This window comes from Xiphias gladius, chromosome 8, assembly GCF_016859285.1.
Source record: "Xiphias gladius isolate SHS-SW01 ecotype Sanya breed wild chromosome 8, ASM1685928v1, whole genome shotgun sequence".
Classification (NCBI taxonomy): Eukaryota; Metazoa; Chordata; class Actinopteri; order Istiophoriformes; family Xiphiidae; genus Xiphias; species Xiphias gladius.
Window position 1 is genome coordinate 23572321 of NC_053407.1, and position 19510 is coordinate 23591830.

The 19510-nt window shown below is 39.0% G+C and overlaps 1 protein-coding gene across 9 annotated transcripts in view; it reads left to right on the plus strand.

Annotated features, from left to right (window-relative positions):
- The first annotated feature begins 1697 nt into the window (after positions 1-1697).
- si:ch211-272n13.3 (ankyrin repeat domain-containing protein 26) overlaps positions 1698-19510 on the plus strand; it is a 29139-nt gene continuing 11326 nt past the window's right edge. For 3 of the 9 annotated variants that reach the window (XR_005707941.1, XM_040132876.1, XM_040132878.1), the window contains exons 1-25: positions 1855-2339; positions 3034-3322; positions 4249-4363; positions 4503-4676; positions 5287-5393; positions 5492-5629; positions 5962-6122; positions 6531-6567; positions 6648-6717; positions 6806-6857; positions 6953-7149; positions 9849-10041; positions 10927-10988; positions 11073-11169; positions 11448-11552; positions 12032-12099; positions 12185-12254; positions 12343-12387; positions 14344-14631; positions 14752-14850; positions 14933-15003; positions 17723-17898; positions 18234-18449; positions 19103-19133; positions 19237-19378. Coding sequence is in view for 8 of the 9 variants with exons in the window: in XM_040132876.1 (XP_039988810.1) it covers positions 3123-3322; positions 4249-4363; positions 4503-4676; positions 5287-5393; positions 5492-5629; positions 5962-6122; positions 6531-6567; positions 6648-6717; positions 6806-6857; positions 6953-7149; positions 9849-10041; positions 10927-10988; positions 11073-11169; positions 11448-11552; positions 12032-12099; positions 12185-12254; positions 12343-12387; positions 14344-14631; positions 14752-14850; positions 14933-15003; positions 17723-17898; positions 18234-18449; positions 19103-19133; positions 19237-19378 (2914 nt within the window). In the remaining variant the exon portion in view is untranslated. Of the gene's footprint in view, positions 1791-1826; positions 2340-2632; positions 2726-3033; positions 3323-4248; positions 4364-4502; positions 4677-5286; positions 5394-5491; positions 5630-5961; positions 6123-6530; positions 6568-6647; positions 6718-6805; positions 6858-6952; positions 7150-9848; positions 10042-10926; positions 10989-11072; positions 11170-11447; positions 11553-12031; positions 12100-12184; positions 12255-12342; positions 12388-14343; positions 14632-14751; positions 14851-14932; positions 15004-17722; positions 17899-18233; positions 18450-19102; positions 19134-19236; positions 19379-19510 lie in introns of those variants that run through there. The other 6 variants (XM_040132871.1, XM_040132872.1, XM_040132874.1 and 3 more) reach the window with 6 other exon arrangements.

Consider the following 19510-nt stretch of genomic DNA (forward strand, 5'->3'; position numbering starts at 1 on the left):
TTGTATCCAAAGTACATGCAAATGCAAAGCAGAATTAATTCCCTGTGTAATGTCCCATAATCAAATGTGAATGTAAACATCTCATTCTGTAAACAACGCAGCAAATAATTAATTAATAAGATTCATATGTGTGATGAATAGGAGATTCACCAATATTCTTCTAATTATCTGGAAATATTTTTTAAAAAGCTCTAGGAGGATTATTATTATTATAATTATTAATCATATTCAAGGGCCTTTGGCAAGACAGTAGCCAGGTAGATTAGAATGAATGATTTGGTTTTCTGGAAAAAGTGATACCCCTGTGGCCTCATGTTTTGAGAAAACATTTCAAATCACAGTTTAAAAAGCAGAACATTAGCTGATGGAAACATGAGATTGTGGATCACTTTCCTTGATCCTAAATGTGAACATCGTCCAGGCATCTGCTGAAGGTTTTAGGTAATAAAAAGCACTAATGGAATTCACTTGGATCCTTTATGACTTAAATTTATGTCCACTATATAATAACTAGCACTGCTGCACATTTCTTTTTTGCAGAGGAGATGACTGTATTTTTGAGCAAATATGAGATGTCTCAGAAAACCTTTACCTGAAAAAAAGCTGAGCAGGGGAGACATTTGAAGCATATGTCCGCACTAAATTAAAAAAACATTGGTATTGTTTAAATTTTTTCTAAAATTTTATGTTCATCTTGGGTTTCCCTTTATGAAGACACTGTAAGTACGACTTGGCTTGTGTAGGCAAAATTTAGTTACTGGTGGTAAAGCCGAAATTTCATGGAACTAGAAAAAGATGTTAAAGGCCTCAATACTGCCAGATGTGAGTCTATAACCACTCTTTTCTCCATTATGGTTACGCAGAAGCAGACATTAAGCATAAGGGCGTCTACATGTGTTGAGCAGAAGAACACACATTTTAAATATGTAATACAGTCCAATAAACATATTTTCTCAATTTTTGTTTTGAAGCTATAGACTGGTGTTGTTTTATTGGATTTCATATATAAGGTGTTTCTGTTCATTTGTCCACTGTAAAGATCTTAACATCAACTCTCTGGCAAAGCCTTGACAACAAATTGTGAGCCTTGCAGAGGTAATATTTATAGCTAGATTATTGCATTGATTGCATTATTTTGTACAGGTGTTCATGATATGGCATTCACTTCGGGTAGGTTCTACGCAACCCAAATCATAACGTCCTCTACATATTTAGAGGTATAATTTCCTCCTGCATGCTTTTAAAGTTGCTTACATGTGATGTAATTGAAAATATGGAAAATTATATCTCTAAATTGCTTTAATCTTTGTATATGCCACAGGTCTGGGGCATCACTTTTGGTTTCACAAAGAGCTTAATTCAGTCACAGTTACTTTTATTTCCAAATAAATAATTTCTCCTCATACTCCAGCCTACCCCTCAATTCACTTTGGAAAACAGACTGGCTTGGAGGCCTTTCAAATAATAAATAAAAAAAAAAATCAAAGATCTGATCTCCGCCACAGCCACAAGTCTTTTGGTCTCCTGCTTGCTGTCTGTCTGCTTATTGTTTTGGACAAGCACACCGAAATTCCTAATTTATTGGTCATAAGAAAGTTATTCTAACATATGCCAAAAAAAATGAAAATGGGCGCTGGCAAACGTATGATTCCAAGACAAATGTCACCATCAAGTGGTAAAGTGTTGACATTACTCGACGAGGCTCCTTCGCTTTCCGAACATTGGATCTTAAGAAGACCCCCTCCGTGGCTTGTAAACCAAACTTTTACACACACTGAAGCCGCCTATTGGTGAGTGAAGGCAGTCGTTGACTCGAAGTGATTTCCGATTGGTTCGTTGAAAACCCAACAGCCAGCAGTCTTTTCTGAACATACGCTCGTTAGCTTTAGCTCTTTGATAGTGGTCTGACTCCGACAATCAACAGGTTAGTGTTTGAGCTACTACACTGTAGTTAGTATTAATTCAAATGCTCGTGTGAGTTAGGGAAGTATACCCTTACATTCGTCACTTGTATGCGTTTTAAAGTAATGAATCTTAGTAACGCAATACCCATCTCAGATTTGTTTTTTAGCATTTGCTAATTAGCATTGAGTTAGCAGGGTCAAGTTTGTTTCACGTCGGTTAGCGTTAGCGTTAGCTAACGACTCCTGCGCGGTTGTTGGAAGAGCAGGACAAGTATCTTTGAGCTGAACCGACTCTTGCAAATTAGCTTTGCTGTTTCAGCGCTGTAGCGACAATCCCTGCTGTGTTCGTCTCTGATACAAATCCAGTTTAAATGTGGCGGTTTGTATCATTTGTGAAGTGACGACGTGGGAGGCGCAGCACGGAGCCAACTGAAGGTAGGTAATGTTGCTAGGCAACAAATAACCATGAAAATAAGCATAGTTTTTACACTGACCAAAACTTAAGTTTTTTTCTTTTGACACAATAATAGTAGATATAGTAATGTGCATTGAATAACTGCGCTAAAAACAATGAGTTTATACAATGCTCAACATTAGCGAATTGGCTAACCCCTGGCAGCTACGTTGCATACCATTTGTACAGTCAGTTACCATGGTAACACGCCACAAGCTATAACGCTAACTGCGCTCATATAAACAACGCTGAGTAACGTTAGTTAATGTGGACAAGTTCGCTTCAGAATCGGTAAACTGATGAAAAAACGCTAACATGCGTTGTCAGACCCAGGAGCTAAAACACGTTCTAGAGGACGTCGTGTGAGGTATGGTCAAGAACCTGAGGGTACACGTAGCTTAGCCTGTACCGAAACGCTACCGTTAGCATGACAGCTATGTTTAATGTTACCTGACGTTATGCTCAAGTAATTAGACACTCGACGTTATGCGTAATACCTTCCTACATATGCATTTGATTAGTATACCATATATACCATCAAGCTAGCGTTGCCTCACTTCACTGAGGGAGGAACAGTATTTCTGGTACTTAGAAATGTATGATATCAAGCAAAACGGCAGTGCTCCCTACACAGCTTTATAGGCTTCTAATCCGCTTTGCACGTCTTATTTTTAGGGATGGGAGAGCCGCCTGCTGTGATCCCCCAGCACCAGATGAGAGGCAGGTAGTGAGGGTGCAAAAGCAATGTTGTGCTGCTGTGTACAATGAAGAAGATATTCAGCTTTACAAAGAAAAAGAAACACCCGTCTGGTACCCCTGACAATGGGAGTGTGCTTTCTGTTGGATATGAACTTAAAGAAAAGGACCTCGGGAAGGTTCACAAGGCTGCCTCAGTGGGTGATTTGGCAAAGTTGAAGCAGCTTGCTAAAAAGAATGATATCAATCAACTTGACAAAGAGAACAGGTAAGTGGAATTAAAACTGTTAGTCTTTGCTGGATTTATTGGTCTCTACAATATACCTATAAAGGAATGCAGTACATGTGAATAGTTTAATAAAATGTCATAATCTTTTTGTCTCTCATATACTCTTGTCTATATCTTTGTTAACATTGTTTTGGAGCCACTTTTCCACTGTATTATCAGTGTATATAGATACTATATGATATCATTACAGGCTTTCTTTGTTGATCTCAAATTGATCTGTTGAATATAGTAAGCAGTGTGGAATATGTTTCGCATTGTAGAGCTGGGTTGTAAACGATGTCCAGTTTTTTAACTGATAACAGCAAACTGCCAGGTGTTTTAAGTTAAATGCACAGGACACCCCATTGTATCTTTTGTACTTATGTTTCATGGTAGGCTCAAGTTACCATTTACAATTAGCATGTGTCAGAAGCAACTGAGTGGTGTAAGTGGAGTACATGGGGCAATTTACAGAATGGCTTGTAATAAGGAAAAAATTATAGGAGCTGAACTTGTCAGAATCAATTAAATGTTCTGTTACCCAATATTAACAACCCATTTGAAAAATAAATCATACACATTCTTAAAAATGTTTTTTGTAATTACATACTGGCATTGAAACTGACTTTGTATACCAGTAACTGTGACACAAGTCGTATACGTGTGTGTGTGCCCGTGTGTGTGTGTGTGTGTGCGCATATATATATATATAATATATATATATATATATATATATATATAAATAGTGTATGTGTGTATGTATATGTTACATCATGTGTAATTTGCTTATTGTTTGGATGGAAGAACTAACAAACTAAGGCATAGCAAAAAAGAGCAAAAGAAAGCTCTAAAAAATCCTTGTCAGTGGAAGTGTTTTAGTAAGACCATGAATACTTTCATATTACAACTCTCCTTTACTATTACAGAACTGCACTTCATATTGCCTGTGCCAGTGGACATGTTGAGGTGGTGCAATTCCTTGTTGAGAGCAAAGCCAAGCTTAACCTATGCGACAATCAAAATAGATCCGCCTTAATGAAGGTAATCCTGGATGATTAGATTCGAAGTCAGATTGATTCTTGATTTAATGTAAAATATATTGTGATGATTATATTTGCCTACTGTGTGAAGCCTTGTTCAGGCCTTGCTCTGCATTTGTGTCAATTCTTCACAATATCAGGCGGTGCAGGGCCAGCACGAGCGATGTGTGAGCATACTGCTGGAGAATCATGCCGAGCCTAACCTGGTGGACATGAAGGGCAATACAGCCCTACATTTAGCAGCAAACATCCCGTCCATCTCCATTGCTGTCCTGCTGCTGGAGCATGAGGCTAACATCAATGCCCAAAACAAGGTAATTCTGTCTTCATGTCTATCACAGTATAATTTCTCAGCTTTAGGCCAAACATTTGGACAATCTTAACTTAATAGTGTCATGTTACAAGATTTATTTGAATTGTGAGTAGATCCAGCTAAGACACTAGGGTTTCGACAATATTTTACGTCCCTGTATCTTAATTTAAAAAGTATTCATCAAGCCATCAGAGCTCATATTATAAATAAAACTCTTACTGCAATAACCAACTATGGCCATAGTTGGACCTCTTATGTCTTCTGGTTTTGCACCACAATTGGTATTGTGCTCAACACCAGGCATGGCACGGCATGCCAAAATAGAACAGAGCCATCAATAATATTAGTTAGTTACACACCTGTGCTTTTCCTTCCATGAAAAGTCAGAAACGTTTGCTGTGAAAAGATGTACAGTATAATGTGTCTGGATACATTTAGTGACGTATATGTGTGTCAGTAGTCTACAGTAAAAGTCTTGTACATTAAGGATATTCAGGATTAAAATATGAAAATGGATCTACCACCTATGATATTCCCCACAGGATAAGGTATTGATATTCTGATGACACCTGTCCATTGCATGAAGTTGTTGACTGTAATCCAAATTTCAGGAGGGATTCACACCCTTGACTGTAGCAGTCCGTGAGGACCATATCGAAATGGCTGACTTTCTCCTAAAGGAGACTGCCGATGTGAATTTTATGGATCAAGACCAAAGGTGACAGTGGAACATTTGTGATAAACATCAAATAATTCTGATGTTGCTGAATTATTGTTTACAGTTGATTATGTTGCTATCATTGTTTTTATCTTCAGGTCCCCATTAATGATAGCTGCTGGCAATGGACAAATTGGTATGTTGCGGCTACTCTTGCGGTTTAATGCAAATATCACACTAAAGGATACCAAAGGATGGTCAGCTGATGATTACGCAGTAATGAATGGGCATCATCCGTAAGCTGTTCTTTTTATTACACACTTTCCTACGCTTATTTTCCTAAAGTGGCATTACTTCTGTCATTTATGCATTTGTGGTATGTGAATGGAACATAGAACTTAAACAAAATAAACAACCAAAGCCCACAATTGGGTGATTTAATTGGTTTTCTTAGTTTATTTTATTTATTACAAATCCTTTTTTTTTTTGTTTGTTTGTACAGCTTTATTCTCCATTTCTTCTCTTAGATCACTTTGCATTCTCACAGCTAATTTGCACATCTGAAATCACAGGAGCATGTTGAGGCTAATGACATAATGACAGTGTTGGTGTCTTGACTCTTTTGTAGTTGTTCCCTCCTTATCATTGAGCATGGCACCCAGAGGAACGATGGACCCTCCCTGTCACATCAAGGTCCGAATCAAAAGAAGAAAAAAATGCTGTTGGGCAGTCCTTTCCAAGATGTTGAAGCAGGCTTCTCTTTGGGCGGACCAGCCACTGACAAAGATGGTAGAGAGATAAGTTTTCATCACATAACAGTGAATGACAGTAGTGTGAGGATATTATAATTGTGTCTATTCATTATTGACTTTGATTATTTCATTTATTCCTCATGCATTACCACTTGACTGGATCTAGAGCATGGAGCAAATGAAGCAGGGGGAGGTATTACTTTGCTTAGATGAGCCTTGTCAGCAAAATCAGGCAAAGGCTGTCAGCTTCTTGCCAGTGAAGATCAAGCTCTACATTGTAGTGCTTTGTGCGCCATACTTTTTATGCTTTTTAAGATTTGGATGGTCTCAAGATCTTGCAGTTTGATAGTTTTAATACTAAGATGTATCATTTCTGAAATTGATTTTGATTCAAGTGACGTTAAGTCTTGTTCAGCTGAAAATAAGTTCCTTTACTTTGTTACAGATTTTGAAGACAATTCTCAGTCAGAGTCAGTAAGTCGGTGAGCACAATCTTCTTGTGATCTGCAGCTTACAATTAAAATTGACTTCCCAGCTTAAACCATTCTCCTTTCTCTCACAGGATTTCAAAAAGTGCTGCTGATGAATGGCCTTCATCTGAAGATGACGATGAATCTGTTTTAGTTGAAAAGGTTGGTGCTACTTTTTTTTTTTTACCTTGTAAGGTGTTTTTTTTTCCTAAATTTTGTTCTAACCTTCATTTGATATGCTGCCTTCCAGAAATCACAGAAAGTAAACCTAAGGAAAATGATTGCATCCAAAAAGGGAGAAGGTACTGCGAATCTTTCAGCATTATTCAATGTCCCTAGTGTCCCTCCATAGTTTGTGGTTTTTTGTAGTAATCTTTTGTCTCCGCCTACCCCATAGCTTCTGCACTGCCTGACAGGTCCTTCATTGGTACAGAATCTGAGCCAGAGAGTGCGAATAGAGTCCAGAGAATCACATCCCTCCCAAAGGCTTTACCATCCAGCAATGCTCCGCAGCACCCAGTAGATCCCTCTCCCATTTCCTTCCTTTCCAGAGCACCTCAGATGACTTCCACCACTATTCCACGCTACAGAAAGGTAACATATTTGTGTTCAAGCCTTCTTAGTTGCATTCTATGACATCTTTCTCTCCTTCTATTTTTTCTTATGCCCAAACAAGCAGACAGGGCAGCTGAGCAGGGGAAAAGCAAACACTTAGAGCAGCCATCAAGCACTAAAGCAAGATCAGACTCTTGTGAGGGAAGCCCCGATGCAGAGGACTCTGAGGAGGAAGTTGGAGAAGAAGATGAAGAAGAGGAGAATGAAGATGATGATGATGATGATGATGATGATGAAGAAGATGATGACGATGATGAGGTTGAGGAGGATGAAGAAGAGGAGGAGGATGATGAAGAAGAGGATGATGAGGAAAGTGAAGAGGAGGATGGGGAAGATGAAGAGAATGAATGTGAGGAGGAGGAGGAGGATGATGACAACAACTTTGTGGCTTCTGTTGAGGCCAAAGCTAGCGAATATGAAGATATACAAAAATCCTCTATTACTAGTGCCCTTAAGATTATTGACAGTGGTGATACTCAAAACATACCTGGTACTGATGACTCTTACAAAAGGGGAACTAGTCCTGAGAATGTAGATGCCTCAGAGAAAGATGCTAAAACAGAGACTCAAAATACTGACCTTGTCTGCCCAGCTGGAGCTGCAAGTTATGCAATGCCAGCGACATTAAATGTAGAGGAGGATTGTGTTGTGTCAGCAATTAGGGTAGAATCTAAGTTTTCTGATGAAGACGACAGCCTTGGGAAAGAATGCATATTGTCATCAGACCAAAACATAGTAACAGGAGGTCCTATACCATCCAGGCATGGTACTGAGCCTCATTCACCAAGCAAGGTTGAGGAGGAACAGTTTGAGAGAGAAATGGAAAACGATGATGATGACGACTCCTGGAGCAATAAACAAAACATTGATGATACAGTGTGGAATGACAGTGATGATGAAGAGGGTGATCAAACAGGGGGTTTTGGTCGCAACACCGTACTCGCTAATAAAAAAAATGTGTTACCTGAGGTTGGTGCAGAAAATACAGACAGTATGTATGTTGATGAAGATGATGCTGGATCAAACGAAGAAGTCCTCAAAGAAGAAAAACGCAGGTCCTCATGGGGCTCTTCATTAGAGGACAGTGATATTGACCTACCCAAAGAAGGTGAGGTCAAGAAGGAGAAGCTTGATCAGAAAAGTGATTTTCAAGCATCAGATTTACAACGTGAAGCAGCAATACTGCAAGACAAAAGCATATTACATCAACCAAATGAGGACCACGCGGATAACTCATGGGATTCTTCATCACCACTGGTACCATCTCCAAAATGTGTCTCACCTAAGCAAATGATAGAGGAACCTAAATCCTCTACAGGACTATGTTCAACAAGCTCTCCTCAGTCTACAAAGAGACTGGATAAAACAAAAGTAGGTGAATCAGAGTGGGATTCTTCTTCTGAAGATAATGACCAAAATGATAATGGCTCCCTCACAAAGGGTGAAGTGATGTCACCAGTTTCTAAAACAAATGTTGTAATATCAAACCAGACTGGAGAGCAGCACTGTTCGGATGGCTCTTGGGAAGAAGATAAAGAAAGTATTGAAAAAGCGTCAAACGACCCCTCCCCTGCAGTGTCACCAGCACCAGAGGATGAAAACACAACCACAAATCAAATACTAGATAATGATGATGTTGATTCGATTGGTGAGTCATCACAAATGGAAGGAAAATTAGACTCAGAAAATGAGAAAGGTGATAATAGTAGCTGGGATGATAAAGATGAAAGTGATGAGTCAGAAAAGCAGATGACAATGAAGACAAAGAATGATGAAGTTGCAGACTGTGATGACATCTTGAAGACACGTCTTTCCACCCCAGCCAATTTACGGTCACCAAGGTTGAGGCCCACAAGTGCAATGGACAAAAAGTTAGAGGAAGAAGCTAGAGTAGAAGATATTGATGGAGATGAAGACAATAAAGGGATTGCTAATTCTGTTATTGATGGAAATGATCTGTCTACAAAGAACAACATTCCAGAGGAAGAAAAGCTGGTGGATGTTAAGAGAGGCAATCCCAGCAAAGATGATGAGACAAGTGAGGACTCTGACAGCAAGGACCAAAGAGTGCAGTACGATTTTGCCAGTGCCACAGTCAGAGTGTCTGATGTGGGAGATGATTCTGATAACATGCTTGATGGATGCCTGTGTGAAGGCGACCAGTCAGATGATGAATATGAGGCTAGATTAACTGCATATGTTCCACTAGAAAATAAAAGTGCCATTGTTCCCCAGACAAGAGTGTCATCAGATGACCTTGATGAAGAATCAAATCGTGAAAATATTTTTTCCAGCTCACCCACCAAAGAAAATTCAGACAGGAACACATTCTCTGAAGGGTTACCTCAGACTGACATTGATAATGTAGATTTAGACTCACCTGATGAAGCAGAGAGCATAGGCATGAGAAATCAACAGCCCAGAAACATCGAAGAGCCTGCCATTCAGGTAAAACAGGAATAGAACAGGTAGATTTTAGTTGTACTGTCGCAGTTTCTGTAGTGTTAATGTGGTTGCTCGAAGAGGCCTCTAAAAACACACTATAGCTGTGCCAACACCTTCATCACGTTCATATTCATTTTTTCAGATGCTTGTTTTCAGTTTGCTTAGTGCTTTTCTGTTCATCAGAGATGCCTTGTGGGTGTTTGAACATGATTATCAATGGCTTTTTTATACAGGAAGATCCCACTGACGATGAGGATGACGATGACGATGATGACGATGACAAAGACGAGGTGAGGGATGATGATGAGGAGGAAGAGGAGGAAGGAGACATTTCAGATGAAAATGATCAGTCTGAAGAAAGTGGAGAGTCCCTTGATGCCACTTCACGTGTTCCTGAGACAGAAGTCTCTAAAGATAAGAAAAGAGGTAAGCGGCAGATCATCTATAAAGGATATGTTCATTGTGTTATGAACAGCTGCATTTGCATCACAGAAATGTTGGTCCACCAAAATTTACAATACTATGACCTCAGTGTATAGTATTTATAAACATACAGTCTTGCCCACCCTCTTAGTTGCTGTGGCTACTGTGAACAACAAACTGACAGCAAACACGGTGGCATCCATTTCAGCCACATAATATGCTGTGTCTTTAGTTACTTTTGTTATAAAATTGTATTCTTTTAAATGTATGATAATTTTATATGCTCTTGAACAGTACAATTATGATTTGAATCAAACTTAATCAAAGGATGAAATCATTATTGTACTCCTCATATTGATTGATTGTTTTTTCAACCAAAAAGAAGAAAAACTAAATCTGAATGTAGAGCTCCCCAAGCACCAGCTGCAGGTCTAAGTAGCTGTCATGCCTCTGTCTAGCCAGCTACTGAAGTGACTGAAGTCACATTCTGCAGGAGAAGTGGCCAGTTGAACAAGATAACAACGTTTGTGAGTCAGCCTGGTTAACAAGATGTTAACCAGACAAGCCAATTTACTCCCTGATGTTGTTAGATTTATTAACAACCAAAAATGCTGGTATTTTTTTCCTCTATATGAAGATTTTCTTGCTGAACTAATATCATATCATTAATACTACCTATCAATAATTTTAATTTAACAACAATGTGGTCATAGTAAGTAAGAAAAAGTAAGGAAATCAAAAATAAAATTGAAATGCATAAAGATGCATCTAGAATTGTTTTGAATTGAATTATAGCACCATGACTTCAAATCAAATCAAATTTTGAGAGAGTGAGGTAGCAGTTTCTGACTGCTGTTTCAGCTTAATTAATTTACATCTGTTCAATAGATTTTCTATCTGAGCTGGGTCTAGAGAAGGGAGAGGAAGAGCAAGATTCTTGGGACTCTGAGGTACAGTAAGGACACATTTTGGAATACCTTGTAGAATTAGATGTTTGCCATACAAATTGTCACAGACTGATTTTCTCTTTTAAGTCCCATTCTGAAAACCCCAGTATGCCACATGAAGAGAAACAAAGCTTGCATACTCAGGATCAAGAAGAGATGTCCACTGTTGAAGAGATTAAAGACAGTAGGTTTATTTTATTTATTGCTTTCTTGTTTATGTTTTTTACAGCAATCAAATCATTCCTGGCACCATTTCATGCTGCAGGAACAGCGTGACCTTATTTAGTCATAAACATAGAAAACTGCTTTAGTGTATTTATGCATGCATTATTTTTGTCTGTCAGTAATGGTTGATGCTTTTTTTCCCAAGTTTTCAGACTAAATATTGTGTAGAATTTTCAATGCATTATAATTGCCATCAGTCAAAACAGCCTTTCCAACAATGTTACATTTCTTTTGTAGACTTGTTTTATATTCCCTCTTTTTTAAGAGGGGAAGGTGGCAATAGGATGGCAGATCTAGTGCCTCGGAGGACTGTAGGCAGGCCAAGAGGCAGCCAGGGACAGGGTAAATGAATGTCTTAACTCATAGGTCTGAGGAACAGCATGTTAACCAAACCAGAGGCCTGACCATCACCTCATGATCATAAGAAAATGCATGCAGCATACACTGCTCAAACACGCCTGCTACCCTTGAACCCCATTTTCCCAAATTTGGGACTTAAAGGGCCACAGGTTCTACTTAGCTTTCTTTGTTCCTGTATGTATTGGCTCAAATGAAATTAATAAGTGACTGCAGCTCTTCTCAGCATTCTTGGATGATGCTGGATTTGTGTCCCAATAAAACCAGGATGGGGAATCTGGATGTTTGTCTGATGCCCAACCATGTTATCTTCATGCTGATTAATCATGAGCGCCTTTGCATGGGAATGCTTTTTACAATGTTCTGGCAAACTCATCCAGCTTCACCAGAATATTGTTTTGTTTCTTACAGAAGAAGTTAATTGTGATGTCTCAAACATAACAGACATGTCTTCTCTCTTGCAGTTGGAAACAGCGATAACGCTGATAATGGAAGAGAACATGTTGCTGAAGATGATACTACACAGAAAGAGGTAGGTTCAGCAACTAAATGGCATAGAAGATATTGGAAATTGTGACTTGTTGGAATCAAAATGCAATATTTTTCCTGTCTACCAGACTGAGAAGACAAAATGGGAACCACTTAGTGTTTTGAGCAAGATTGAAGGAGATAATGACCAAAAGCAAGGTAAGTGGAATAATCTGGATTCTAATAGTTCCAAATGTTGGAGAAGTTATCTGAAGCAGGGCTCTCTGTCTTTGTTTCTCTTTTACAGACTTAATGGAAGAGCTTGGTCTGGGTGACGTTGATGATCTTGAAGGTAAAATGACATTTAACCTACTGCTTTTTTTAATCTATCAATAGACCAAATATTTTTTTTAGTGCGTTTTGGTTTGCCACAGTTAAACTTTGAAATGCAAAATATTTGTGATTAGAGGGTGGTTGTTTTTGATTTTCAAATGTTTTGCATGCCCGTTCACACACACAGATTCTAAAACTGTAGACAGCGACGGTTGCTTTTTACGGTCAATGAGACCTAGCTTTGCAGCCCTGCGTCCCCTGCCGATCTCGACAGATTCAAAAAGCACCCAGCTACACCACAGGGAGAATATGAGAAAGGCTCAAATGTATGCAAATATTCTATGACGCCGTGGGAGCGACTGCCATGCCTTCAGTGGAAATAGAAGCCCAGAGTTGTTTACTACTCCACTCCTCTACGCAAAGGAACTTTTTAAAACTTTAAATAAAATGGCTTCCCAACTCTCTACAACTTGTCTTTAACAAGTTATGGGGACATAAGAAAGAACAGCGTGTAGAAACAAAATTGCCCACATTGATGGTGTCTCTGGCAGCTGCAGATACATCAGAAACTCACCGTAAAGTCTGAGCAGAGTATGTAAATTACATGCTCAAAACAACACATCCCCTGAACAACAGATTTGTGAGAGACTAGATACTACTTTGCATCCATATGTGTGAAAGCACCGCGATTCTGTCCTTAAACGTAATGCATTTACATCCTTTGCACTCCTGGTAAATTGCCTAATACTTACAGTGTAGCACCTAATCGGTCTTTGACAGATGACGTAAAACTGAAGTGCATTTTGGGTTAACTGCCATTTTGGAGGAATTCTGTGGTCAAGGTTGTTCTGTAGTCAACTCAGAACATTTTAAGTAAGCTTACTAAAAATGCCAAAACTGGTTAATCTGGTCTTGTTAAGAGTGTATAATGTCATGTAATTGTGAAAATAAGCAAACTATAATCAGACCCTGATGATACACAGTATGACATGTTTTCATCATCATCATTATAGCGTAAATTTGTAAAATATTTTTAATATCTTGCTTTTATGGCTTGCTTTTTTTTTTTTTTTTTTTTAATTGAATGCAAGTGAAGGCTGCTATGCTAAGCACAAGTTTCCTTGATTACCGCCAGCTTAATATTGTTGTTAGGACTGTGTTGTTGCAGACCTTCGGTCAAAATGGAAACAAATACTGCACCCGGCCCTTGGTAAAATGTCTGTGGGCTTCTTGGGATTTATGGTTTGGGAACTGTTCACAGGTATATGCACTTAAACTGTAAACAAGTGTACTGTTGGAGGCAGAAATGCGGGGTCAGCACTCATCAGAGTGCAACACAGCAACTTTTTGCAGCAAGGACGTATCGATCGGTGTTGTAAATAGATTACAATTCATCCATCCTTGCCGAGTTTGTCTTGGAATGGCATCCTCTCACTTTGCGTCTTCTGCAGTTTTACTGCTTTCACTGCTACTAAAGGGTAAATAATATAAATTATTATAAAAGTAATGCCAGTTCTCTGCTGCTACTTTCACTGTAAACAATACCTCCAAATTGGCGCCTCAGTGACATCACAGATAATAAACACACGTGACTGACAAAGACCGATATCCACATGACTAAAGCTTCACTTTAAAATGCGCTGTCTTTTTAAAGCTTTTGATTAATGTGGTATATCTGCTTGCATCACTGACTTTTCTACCCTTTGAATGTTTATGTCATCACACTTTTTGAAGCTCAAAAAGCAGGTTAGTAAGTTGAACTTTATTTACTGGTAACTGTAGTTCCTCCTTTGATACCCCGGTTTGATAGAGGGCAATAGACAGCCTATGCCAGATGCTTCCGTTGTCGTGCATGAGTGCATCATATATTGGAGGCGTGTGGACCCAAGGCATACAGACGTAATGGTTATCCCACTGTAAATTGACCTCCTACCCTCAGCAAAATCACTGTCATATTTTGTTCATTTACTTACAGCTTCTTGTGTTAATGGCACAGATGCATCAGACTGGGACTCAGCCAGTACAACCAGTAAGAGAACCCTGCCTGGCCGTAGAATGGCATCCCCTGGACTTGAGGAGTTCCCAGAATGCACCATTCCATCTGTTAAAGAGCAGGATGAAGATGTGACTCTAGCAGCACCACAGACAACTCAGAGGAGCATCAACTCCGACACGAGGCTGCCCAGTACACCCTCTCAACTCACACCCCATCCTCAACCTCGAGCAAGGAAGATGGTGCTTCAGAAACCAGAGACTGAAGAAGGTATAGTGTAGTAAGACTGTTCATGTTCGTATTTACATTTTCAGTGCATGTTTATACTATTCAAACAAAGGATATAAGCAACTAATTTTCTATTCCTCTCTTTGACTTGCTCTCATTCAGAATCAGATTGGGAACCAGACATTTTAACATCTTCTAATACAGCCAAAATTGACAATCAGCTGCAAAACATAGCTGAGCTTCAGGTAGTGGTTAAACCAGGTAAGGCTGACTCATCTTTTCAAGTAGACCTTTTTGTGCACACATGCCCTCTGCTTTGGATAAAGACCCTCTGTCTCCTTAGGTTCCCCTGAGTTTTCATCAATGGCAAGAGAAAGTAAAAGTAACAAAGAGTCTGATGAGCCTGAGAATAAGGTGAGAAACCCCCAGAAAATACCATCCTTACCACAATCTTAACATGTTTTTCATCCCTCACTGAATTTGGTCCCAGACATAACAGCATCGACCATGCTTTCCCAATCATAGGAAATATAGAAATTCATCATCATGTCATATGTATTCATAAATATGTGCATGTTTCGAAGTGGAGTTCAGAATATAACAATTTACTGCCAAGCAAGTTGGAACTTATGTGAAATATCATTCTTGTAAACATAGTTTTTGACTTCTAATTCATTTAATAATTACAATTATTTGGTTAACCTTTCTTGCGGTGAATGGATAATATGTTCCAAAATGAGAATGTAATGTAATTTGCTAACATCATAAGTAGGAAGTGCCTCCCCATTTGTGTCAATATTGTTTATTTCATTTAAAATCAAAACTTGGTTTTTGCATTTTTGTGTTGTGTGTTGTGTTTTTCCTTGTTCACCCATGCAATCAAAGGAGAAAGATGATGCAGAAGAAACATGTGAGTTAGATCTGAATAACCCAAGGCCATGTGGCCGTTTGGACTCTGACAGAGCAGAAAAGGATAATGACTTTAGAGATCAACACAGTCATGAAAAAAGAGGTGAAGTGGATGATGATGTCCCATGGGAGAAACGTTACGAGAAGCTCTGGGTAGAGGTGGAGAAACAAGAGGTAAAATCCACCTTCAAGAATGTTGCTGGTGAATTAAAAGAAAAGTTTGGAGAACTGCTTAAATCAAGATGTCCTGCACAAGAAGAACAGGCCACAGCTGAATCTATTTCTGCAGAAGAAGAGTCAAGTGATGAAGAAGAAGGTGAAATCATTGTGCACCCCACAGCCAGAGCAAGGACTAGTATCCTTCTCACCATACCTGAGCAGAGGGAGTCTGGACTGGAAGACTCTGTGACAGACTCAACTGACAACTCTCTGTGTGAAGACAAGATGCAGATCTGTCAGCCCCCGGTCAGTGACAGCAGCATGCGTCAGGAGCCAGATCTACACACTGATGATGTTCTGGAGGAGCACAGATCTCCATTATTACAACTCACTACAGCACAGAGAGAGACCAACATAGATCATGCTGCCACAGCTTTTACAGATGGTCACAACATAGTCATTGCTGATGTTGACTGTTGCTCATTCTTAAAAAACGAGACCAAACTTGGGCCATTCCACGAGCAACAGATGGACTTAATCTTGAAGGACAAAATTGTTGCTCTAGATAAAGCTGAGAAGAACAATGAGAGTTCAGAAGAGGATCCTGAGGAGATCAAGTGTTACCCCCCCTCACTGAGCAGACGTTCAGCATCTATCCCATGTGTCTCTGAGGAGGAGCTGGAAGAGGACATGGAAAGGTGTAAACTTGAGGTAGGGATGCTGAAGGTTGTCTTCCTGGATTTGGAGAAAGAAAAGGTCCAACTCCAGAAAGAGGTAGAGGAAGGCCGCCCACCTCATCTCCTCTCTCTCTCTTTTTTTCTTTTTTAATTCATGTACTTAATTTCATTTCTTTTACTGAGCTGTTTCAAAGCAGGAAAAACTGCCCATACATCATAACCTCATCTTATTCTGTCTGTTAGATGTTCATTTTCCATGTCTTAATATTTATTTACCTTAGGTTTGATTACAAGTAGGAGAGCCGATCTTGCATGTTTCTCCCTACATTTTTGCGTCTCCTTAGCCAACCTTAAAGAGGGGTAGAACTGAGCCAAAATTTGGTCGAAGATCATTTTCACTGCACTCAAGAAGCCTTTGGTACTGACTTACAGTTAATGAGTATCGGTTGTTTAGCTTTCTTGATTGTACTCCAAAACTACAGAAAGTTTACTTCTGTGTATTCTTTAGTAGTGACTTGTTTTTCATTATGCATGGACTTTGCATGTATCTTTATGTAAGTATATAAGTTCTGTTGTATAAACTCTCTTTCTAAGTGCTGTGGTGTGAAGAGTGTATAAATAATAGCCTTCTTTGCCCTTAAAAGAAGTGCAGTTGTGATGATATGTCAATTGATGGATTTTTTTTTTTCTTTTAATGCATGCTGTGCTTAAGTTAGCCTCTATACATGTAGATATTTCTTAAAATTGATGTGACTAATCTCCATGGGATGAATGGATTTATTTTTTGGCCAGCCTTTTGAGTGTTAGGGTATCTCTGTGAAAAGAAAGCAGAGGAGGAAATATTAATTGTATTAATTGTACCTTATCTTTGCTACACAGTTTGACATGTTAATTCACACCGAGAACAACAACTGTCACTGAGATGGCAATGTAAATAACAAATAGTACAAACTGCTAGAGATGTAGCTTAAGAGAGTAATACAGTAGTGTTGATGTCATATGGAAATAATGGAACCTTTGAATTCTTCTTCCTTCTAGTTTTAGTTTTGGGAAGATCTCTACTAGAACACTGTCATCTAGTTTTTGTATCTTACCATTTATCTCAGACTCTCCAAAACTGAGATTTTCTCAGTTCAGTTAGTGGAAATTCCACAGAAAGCATTGCAGTGCATGGAATTGTGTTTCTTGTAATTAACTGAAAATACTATGTCAAATAGAATAACCACACTAAGGTGTAAGGTCTCAGAAGGGAGGGGTGATACTGAATTATGTATGACAGTGTACAAGTACCTGCTCCAAATTGCATCTTAAAAGGCTGGCCCCAGCTTGTTTCAGTTAGGATGAACATCACAAGTCCAGTTATCAAATATTTGCCCCTGTCTTTTCAGGTTGGCAAAGAGACAACAAAGACTGCATTGGAGGTCCAAAAATCCTGTGCTTCCTGGGATACTGGCGGAATGACATTGAAAGAAGTGGGTACTGAGAAACCTGAGACCAGGTTAGGATGCCTGTCAAGTCAAGCTAGAGCAGTTCGCCAGGAAAAGCAGCCTACAGCCACCAAGAGGTATGAATTATCTTGCGATTGTACATTTGTTGGCCCTGAGCAACTATTTAAAAAATTTAATTAAAAAAAACAAATCTGCAACCTTCTCAATTTAGAAATCAGATTTTATCTACAAAAAAATGTATTATTATTATTATTTATTATTATTTTGTAAATCTATTGTTGATATGGTCTTTAGCTAAACTTATTCTTCAATGACACATTCAACAGAATGAGCCCAGTCTAAACTTTTTTATTGATTGCATTTAATGACCTCTTTCTTCAGCAATACTTCCAAGTGCCCCAAAGTCTAGATGTCACATCTCATTGACTACCAGGTTTATTGCTCTTTATAGCACCAATGGGGCACCAGTGCAATCGCATCTCCCAGTCCAGCAGACCTACAATAGCAACAAACAGGAGGGACAAGCTGTAGAGGAGACCTTAAAGCTGGAGCTGGTCAGAGGGGCCCGGCGCAGCAGAGCCCCTCAGACCAACACCCATGTTAACGGAGATCCTCTCTCTGTGTTTGACGATAGCACTTTAAGTGAAGTGTCGGACGATGAAGGAAGGTATATATGCAGTATGCCAATTATGTGTATCGGTTTCACCTCTCTGTCACTAACCTGTAGGGTGTGTTCAGACTGAATGCAAAGTGAATTATGCAGGCAGCACAAATGTATATACAGTCAATGGAAAGAAGCGAGTGGATGAGAACAGACACAGCTTTGCTCTAGGAAGAGAAAGTTAAGGCATCTGTGCACGTCTAAAATCTTTCTGAACAAAAAAGTCATGCTTATCCAAAACCTTTTGTAATTGACTTAATGAACATATAGAGAAAAGAGAAAAATGGAGAGAGACAGGAGGAATGTAAAAGAAACTACTGGAGTTGTTGGTGAGATCATATCTGTGACGAATAAACAGACTTTTAAAACACTCCAGCGTTCAAATTTGCATGTATTAACCAAGGTGAAAATTGGACTTGCGTTCAGTCTGAACAAACCTTTACAATACTGGTGGTGGGTGATGATTAGGATGCAATCTTTAATGATTCTAATTCTCTGTTTCCGTACATATTTGCATGTCTAACCACTGATTTTCCAAAAATGGAACTGTATACTGCATTATACCATTACACTTCCAACAGCTCCTTTATCCAGCTCTCAAGATGCAAATCAGTTTTCCAAATAACCCCTGTTTTCTCCCTTGTGTTTGTTGGGCTCAGGTTGCCAAACAGTGGACAACAAAAAAATGAGGTAAACTCAAATTCTCTCAGTAATTGGATAAACTTAGTTTGGGTGCACAACACAGAATGAGAAACTGAATAATCTTAAAACCTCTTTTTGTTTCCATATTCAGAACCCCGAAGAAGTGGAGATGGCAGAAGACTTTGATGAACTCACTCAGTCATCAGACACAGGCACAGATGACATTGAGTCTCCCACTTCAGGCTATCGTCACGCATCTCTCCTCATCCAGAAGCTAGACTCAGCCACTTTAGGTACTGTTTCAGCTGATTCAAATTTTACTTTATGTAATAATATGTAATTATATGTGCTTATTAGGAATTTGTAACTGAATCAATTCATCCATTTATTTTTAAGTATACATGTACATAATCCACCTTTGAAAG